The 8,220-nt window shown below is 48.5% G+C and overlaps 1 protein-coding gene across 1 annotated transcript; it reads left to right on the plus strand.

The window, feature by feature from the left end:
- Positions 1-44: 44 nt before the first annotated feature.
- On the plus strand, positions 45-4,632 carry AURANDRAFT_70314 (hypothetical protein; the record flags this gene model as incomplete). Its single annotated transcript, XM_009041590.1, has 5 exons — positions 45-691; positions 773-1,581; positions 1,628-1,862; positions 1,913-3,522; positions 3,571-4,632. 5 exons carry the CDS (start codon positions 196-198, stop codon positions 4,081-4,083), a joined length of 3,663 nt encoding a protein of 1,220 aa, XP_009039838.1.
- Between the last annotated feature and the right edge of the window lie 3,588 nt (positions 4,633-8,220).

Genomic DNA, 8,220 nt, shown 5'->3' on the forward strand with positions numbered 1-8,220 from the left:
CGGGGTTAAATGCTTCTCGAATTGCCCCTATCAGTTAACATAAACAAAGTTTCGGTGTTGGCTGTCGTGGGCCATCCGATTTGTTCCTATACAGATGTCACTGTTATCTCTGTTGGACATCCGCCTTATCTTCATCAACCTTCCATCAATCCCATGCGGTGCGAATCTTTCGTCCGCGGGCGAAAATCGTAGGCGATGTTGACAAAGTTTGAGTCCAAAAGCAATCGGGTCAAAGGATTGGCTTTCCATCCCCATAGGCCGTGGATATTAACGAGCTTGCATAATGGCGTCATTCAACTTTGGGATTATCGCATGGGAACATTACTGGATCGATTTGATGAACACGATGGTCCGGTTAGGGGAGTGGATTTTCATCACGTTCAACCATTGCTTGTAAGCGGCGGGGACGATTACCGTATCAAAGTTTGGGATTATAAACTTCGAAGATGCCTATTCACCCTTCTTGGGCACTTGGATTACATTCGCACAGTAAATTTTCATAGCGAATATCCATGGGTTGTCTCTGCAAGCGATGATCAAACTATCCGTATCTGGAACTGGCAGAGTCGCTCCTGTGTCAGCGTTTTAACCGGACACAACCACTATGTTATGTGCGCATCGTTTCATCCTAAAGACGACATGATCGTCTCTGCATCCTTGGACCAAACAGTGCGTGTTTGGGACATCACTGGTTTGCGAAAAAAGACCGTACGAGGAATGCCTGGGGCTACCGGAACGCCGATTCCCTCTGCCACATCACTCCATGAATTAGGAGCTGGGAATGCAAGTGCGAGCAGCGTTGTTTCACGAGTTAATGCAGATCTCTTTGGTGGCAATGACGCAATTGTGAAATATGTTCTCGAGGGTCACGACCGCGGCGTCAACTGGGCTTCGTTTCACCCGACACTCCCATTGGTTATCAGTGGCGCAGACGATAGGCAAGTGAAATTATGGCGCATGAATGAGACAAAAGCCTGGGAGGTTGACACAATGCGAGGTCATAGCAACAACGTGTCCTGTGTCGTGTTCCACCCAAAACATGAATTGATCGTATCCAACTCCGAAGACAGATCTATACGGGTTTGGGATATCTCCAAGAGGCTCGGTGTCCAAACATTTCGGCGGGAGAATGATCGCTTTTGGATCCTTGCGGCACATCCAGAACAGAACCTGCTAGCTGCTGGGCACGACTCAGGGATGATTGTTTTCAAACTTGAGCGTGAAAGACCGGCGTTTGCTTCTTACTCTGGTCGGATGTTTTATGTGAAAGAACGTTATTTGCGCGTGCATGAATTCGGAACCAGCCGAGATGTTCCAACTCTCTCCTTGCGTCGTGCCGGGCACTCTCAGGGTGGGCTTGGTAGTGGACCTCGGTCATTAGAATACAATGCAATGAACCCTGCTGAATGCAACCTACTTCTATTCTCCGATCATGATGGAGGTACTTTTGAGCTCCTTGCCTTCTCCGAAGACACCACCACCTCGAGTCAGACCGAGCATACGGACTCGAAACGCGGGTTGGCGCTATCTGCTGTATTCCTCGCCCGAAATCGCTTCGCGATCCTAGATAAAAATCGACAGGTGACATTGATAACTAAATTCACATGTATGATGCTTCTTTTTGCAGATAATTATCAAGGACCTCAGCAACGAGAAACGCAAGAGTGTTGCCCCTCCAAATCCCAGCACAGACTGCATGTTTTTTGCTGGGACTTCTGGTCGACTTCTTTTACGATCGGATGATAGAATCATGCTTTTTGAGCCACAATCTCGAAGGGTCCTTGCTGAACTTCAAGTTGCGCGGATAAAATATGTCATTTGGAATCAGGATTGTAGTCACGTTGCTCTAATAAGCAAGCATGGTATTCATGAACACATATGTAAATCGGCAGCTGACGACGTTCATATTTAGGCATAACCATTGCATCGCGAGATTTGGAGCAGTTGTGCAGTGTAAGTGAAACTGTGCGAGTTAAAAGTGGGGCCTGGGATAGCTGCAACCGCATTTTCTTGTACACTACCCTGAATCACGTTAAGTATTGCCTAGCCAACGGTGATACGGGCATCATTCGAACCCTCGATGTTCCGGTCTATATCACCAAGGCACACCAAAAACAATTGTACTGCCTTGATCGTGAATACAAAATTCGCATCATCTCTGTGGATAACACAGAGGCCCTGTTTAAACTTGCCTTAGAGGATAAGAATTATCCAGAGGTGATGAATATGATAAAACACTCACGGCTCTGCGGTAGGGCGATAATTGCGTATCTCCAAGACAAGGGTTTCCCTGAAGTTGCCTTACATTTCGTAGATGATTTGAACACTAGGTTTAAACTTGCGCTTGCTTGTGGAAATATAGAGGTGGCCATGAACACCGCGTATGAGATAGGAGACGATCGGTGTTGGCATCAACTCGGAGTTGAGGCTCTGCGCCAGGGCAACCACCAAGTGGTTGAGATGTCGTATCAACGTACAAAAAACTTTGAACGGTTGTCTTTTCTATACCTTCTGACCGGCGACACAGAGAAACTGCGAAAGATGTTAAAAATAGCAGAGATGCGGATGGACATAATGGCGCGATTTCACAATTCATTGTTTCTTGGTAGTGCCCCTGAGCGTGCCCGAGTGTTGGAACAGGCTGGGCAATTGCCCTTAGCTTACTTAACTGCTTCGACTCATGGACTATGGGATGAGGCTGAACGTTTGAAGGACCTAATACATAGCGCTGGTCTGCCAGTTCCACTGTTGACTTGCAAATCTGAGCTCATACAACCACCGACACCCATTCTGCGTGCCGACAACTGGCCTCTGCTTGCGGTTCCAAAACACAATCTGTATAACTCATATAGCGAATCAGATAAACACACCAATAGTGAATTAATTGACAATGGGGGGACTCCAGGATGGGATGCAGACCTTGATATACATGATTCTGACAACGAGATCATGAACGACCTAGACGAACATGACAATGATGCAACTGATGGATGGGGCGACGATCTAGACATTGGAGAGGAAACGTTGGATGACAACATCGGGTCGAAGGATGACTTATCCCCAGGAACTCTGGGGCCATCCAATGGCTTCATAGTCCCTATTGCTGGCGTATCCATTCGAGCACGCTGGTGCAGTAATTCCGCACATGCAGCTGATCACGCCGCCGCTGGATCTCTTGGAACATCTATTAATTTTCTGAATCGCCAAATATCCTTGGTCAATTTTGTACCTTTACGAACTCGCTTCATGCTCGTGCATGCTGCAGCCTCCTGCTCTGTGCCAGGGTTATCTCTATCTTCCCCCCTGGAATCTCTCGTGCAACGAAATTTCCCAGGTGACAACAATGTCGACATGAGTTGCTTACCAGGTATTGCAATTTCGATGACACATCTGATAGACTCATTGAAATCTGCATATCGCTTATTCCAGAAGTGCAGTTTCCAGGCAGCAAAGGACAAATTTAATCATATCCTGCTTTCAATTCCATTGATTATAGCTGAAAGCAGATCAGATTCTAATGAGGTAGGGCAGCACTATAATTGTTGGCGTGATCGATGCACTTAAACGTAGGTGAAAGAGTTGTTGGACATTTCTCGTGAATACATCACAGCTGTCCGCTTAAAGGGCGCAAATGCCGCTGAGAACGGTGTTCGCCAAATAGAGCTCGCAGCTTACCTCACGCACTGCAACCTGCAGCCAGCTCATCTGGCATTGACATTAAATCTGGCTATGTCTCAGGCATACAAAGGAGGAAACTTTATCACAGCAGCAGCATTTGCTCGTCGCATATTAGATTTACCAGATGGGAAAGCAGAATTTCACAAGATGGCGAGGCGCGTCCTTCAAAAAAGTGAACAAAATGCACGCAACGAGCTGAAGCTTAATTATGATGAACGAAATCCTTTTGAAATCGATTGTCGTGAATTAGATCCAATATATCGTGGAACTTCGCTGTTGAGATGTTCTTTTTGTAGATCCGCATACACTTGTAAGATGAAAGGTCAGCTTTGTACGACTTGCAATGTAGCATTGGTTGGAATCGAAACTCTTGGACTTGTCACGCAAGCGCAAAGCAAAGGGTGATAGCCGCGTTTCTTATCATCTTTAGTAGTTTCAAGCATGTTATCTATCTTCGGCTTGCGCATATCCATCTGCCATCGCCATAAATACTGATACGGACGTCACGTGACTGAAGATGCGGCTGCAGATTCTAGGTGCATGCGATCAAGCGTTCGTCCTTGGGTGCCAAATAATCCTATTAGCGAAACATGACATATTATATACTAGTCCCAATTAAGCCACTGCACATGCGCAAAGGATCAACATAAAACCACCTTTCCGGCCCGTTACGGCGGCCAATATCGCCTGAAAATCAGCTCCGTCCGTTCTCCCGACTCCTCGTGAAGCCCTGCGGCCCACACACTGCCTCGCACCGGCTTCTGGCGGCCACAAATAACTTCAACATGGGGTTGTATGTTCAATTTGAACTTCAATATGGGGCCGGGCATGGCGCGTTTTAGCCACTTCTCTGCTCCGGGATTGTGTGGATAAACCAGAAGTGTATACGGCTCCCGATGCTGCGAGGAGTCGACTTAACTCAACCCTTGGATGTTAGTAGAAACCATATGACCCAAAAAATACAAGCCGCGCCACCCCGGACCCCGGGGAAGCGGCGAGCTGGGAGAGGACCACCACAACCAGCAGCTTTATTTAGCTGGATGATGATAGGTGGTCCAAACCCACTAACCCGTAACCCGGAAACATATTATACAGACGTAAAAGCAATTTTACCGTAAAAACCCTGCCGCTCCAGAGGCGAGTTTTTCGAGTTTGACTTTGCCGGTGATTTGCCGCCGGCGAGTCTGCCGCCGCCCGAGCCGGTTTTCCGGCGGCCGAGAGGCCCTTCAAGCCCGGCGTCGCGTCCAGCACCGTGACCAAGGCAGCCTTCGCTAGATGTGAGATAAGAAGCTTCTGAAAGCCTGAGAACGGAAGATACGGCGGCGCGTATCTGTCTATGAAAGACATAATGAGATAAATAAGGCGGATACATGCACTGTAATTCCAGCTTCAAGTTAAGCTAAAGGTAGATATTGAAGGCGGAAATCCCGCCACACCCGGGTGGCCGTGGACGGAGCCCTCTACTCGAGAATGGCTGAACATCAAGAACAGAACACTCAGCCTCCTCTTAACTGTGCTCTAGCCCCCATTGCCCTCAGTTAGGACACTAACTGCTGTTTATCCCCCACTAGCTGCTATTTATCCCCAGCCATACTGGCCGGTGGTCGTTGTTACTACACCGCTACCCGGGCATTGAGAGCGACCTCTAGCATAGGAGGCCGAATGTGGCTTCAACCAAAAGAGTGCTTTGCGAGGACTAGGTGCCGCCTTGTGAGCGCGAACTCTCTCACCAGCAGATCACTTGGGCAGATTTATCCCCACAGAGAAATCGAACAATCATGAATCAGCACAGCCACAGGAAATTCAGAACTTATAGTCCACTCATACAGCCGCCTTGGCCTCCATCGAGCCCGCTGGAGTCCTCTTCGATTTCTTCTTGTCTGAGTTCGCCAAGCTTCGCCAGAGATGAGCGATAGCGAAGGTACGCATACGCATTCCCCCGTTGTTCAACATGGCGGGCCTTTGTAGCAAGCATATCCGCGAGTTTCGCTATTTTGTCTTCATCTGTAAGACGAATGACATCGAGCATGGCTTTAGTGAGGTGTGTCATAACGTTGTCCATCAAAAATTCCCGGAGAATCGTGGAACGACCATGAAGCTCGTCATAATCTTTCTGCGAGATATCATCAAATTGACAACGGTGAGCGCCAGAAGAAGGTCGGCTAGCCCTTGGTGTTGCTCCTAGACGAGACGCGGCGGTAGTCTCAATTGGGGCAGGCACGGGAGCAGACGTTTGTGATTGAACATCATAATTGGGCTTCATCAAGAGTGGCGCAACAGGAGGCGGACACCCCCTGTCTGAGTCAAATAACTTGATTAGTGAACTTTCCCACAGCGCGTTGCTCGATAGGACAGACTTTGCGACAGACTCAACATCTACGTCAGTGATTCGCCACCAGGGCTCAGTTTGTTCTTCTGGTCGGCGAATGGGAACTGAGAGCACGGGATTGGCATTAGCATCAGACGTGCTTCGAGGGACAACTGTGGTTATGAGATCATCATGAGATATACTTAGAAGTTGCACTTTGTGATGAAAGAGCTCTCTGAGAGACTCCAGAATCGGCATTGTATCTCCCTGCGTAGAATGTGTCGTCTCATAGCGCCAGTCAAGGGCCTCCATGGCACTCCATTGCTTTAGCTCCGTCGAGGCTTGAGATACACCACACTCAGCATTCGTGGAGATTACAACTATATGCGAAGGCTCGAGCGCAGCAGCGACACAGATGGGGAGTTGCTCTGCATCAGCATGAGCTGAAACGGACACGGGGGCTGCCTTCTCGAATGCGTCTTTGAGCATCGTAGGGTTTGCCGGGCATGCATCAAGCACATAGCCGTGAATGACCAGCTGTGGTTCCAGAAGGCGGATACGAACACATCGAGCTACGAGCTTCGGTGGAAGCGTGCTCGAAAGAGGTGTATTTGCACTTGTGAATGGGCGTAGCTCATCGCGAAGGGAACAAATTTCAGACTTAAAGTATCTGGCCAGCATAGGACAGCGGTCAAAGGACGGTGGCTGGCTGGTCGCGTTTGGTGGCGCTGAATGATCGGCTGCGGCAACTTGGGGGTCTCCGCCCTTCATTTCTCCGTCGACACCATCGGTGAATTGTCTCGACTGCGCAATCACCCACTCAATGCAGCAGTTGGAACTAATGAGAGGCACGTGCAGATACTGAGAAACGAACTTGGCAATGGCTGTGATTTCAGGTGACTCCCCTTGCTGACGAAGGACCCATACGCGAAAGGGCTTCAGGCCTCTTGCCGCAACAAATTCATCGATCACCCCGCTCATATTGCCAATCAAACCAATCTTGGTTCCATCCTCGGATGAAAATGAGCGAATTTTGAATGTGCTCATCGCACCCTCAAAGACACTACCACTGATTTGAAGACCCGGGAAGTCTAACGCAAGCATCATGCTCTCTGGATATTCAAAGGACAATTCGCAACCTTCGAGAAGACCTTCATATGATCGGATGTCTCTTCGACCTGCAGCCGCTACCGCAAATCTGTTAACATTGTCATGAACAAAAGTATTTTTATCACTGGCATTATTACCATTATTATTATTATTATTATTATTATTATCATCATCATCATCATCACCACCACCACCACCATCATCATCAATATCAACACAATTATCATCATCAGTATTAGCATTGAGGTTGTTTTTATTTTTGTTGTTGTTATTACCATTGTTATTGAAGATGCCGCCGGCGTCATTATCAGGATCAGCACCGGCTTCTCTCACAGCGTTCTCTGAAGCAATCGTAACGCCGAAAGACTTGGTCGACGTGCCGATATCTGAGCTGACGTCAAATGCCAGCATTGATCCTGCCGTTACGCGTTCTGTCCACTCATCGATTACTGCTCCTGCTATCGTTGCCAATGTCGCAACGGTAGGCTCAAAGGAAAACATGTATCTCTTCGGGAATCTTCCTATGTCAATAAGCCAACAGAGGAAGCCACACAGCACGCCAACATGGACCGCAGGCACAATGTTATTCCCTGATGATGGCAAAATCAGGGGGCTTGTTAGCTTGTGCGCATCGTGCATTATCTTAAATAAACTTTCTTCACCTGCGCCGTAGACCATGCCACTTGCAATCACGCATGTGTGCAGTGTTGGGCCATCGAGTCGTAATACGTGAGCCTCCAGTTCGACGAGTCCCTCACAACTTGGTAGGCACGTTCGCTTGAGGTAAGCGTCTTCCGACGCTTTCGCATCGCCAAATGAACCCCATGTAAGGAGATTTGATAATAGCATGATTCGTCTCGGGGTGGCCGACTTCTGCTGCTCCAACAGCACCAAAATTGCATGCATGTCATCCAAAAATGTCAGGGATGGAGGACAAGGCGGGACCCACAATAGAACAACATCCGCCGCCATAAGGTGATTAGGCTCTGGCTTTAGGCCAGATCCGACTGCGGTACCCATAAACTCGTGGCCGACTGCTCCGAAACAAGATGGTAACACATCTGCGACGAGCCCCGGTGGGCCGAAATGAGCGATCTTCACCGAGTTTCGTTTTGGCTGTCGCT

This window comes from Aureococcus anophagefferens (assembly GCF_000186865.1).
Source record: "Aureococcus anophagefferens unplaced genomic scaffold AURANscaffold_22, whole genome shotgun sequence".
NCBI classification, from domain to species: Eukaryota; class Pelagophyceae; order Pelagomonadales; family Pelagomonadaceae; genus Aureococcus; species Aureococcus anophagefferens.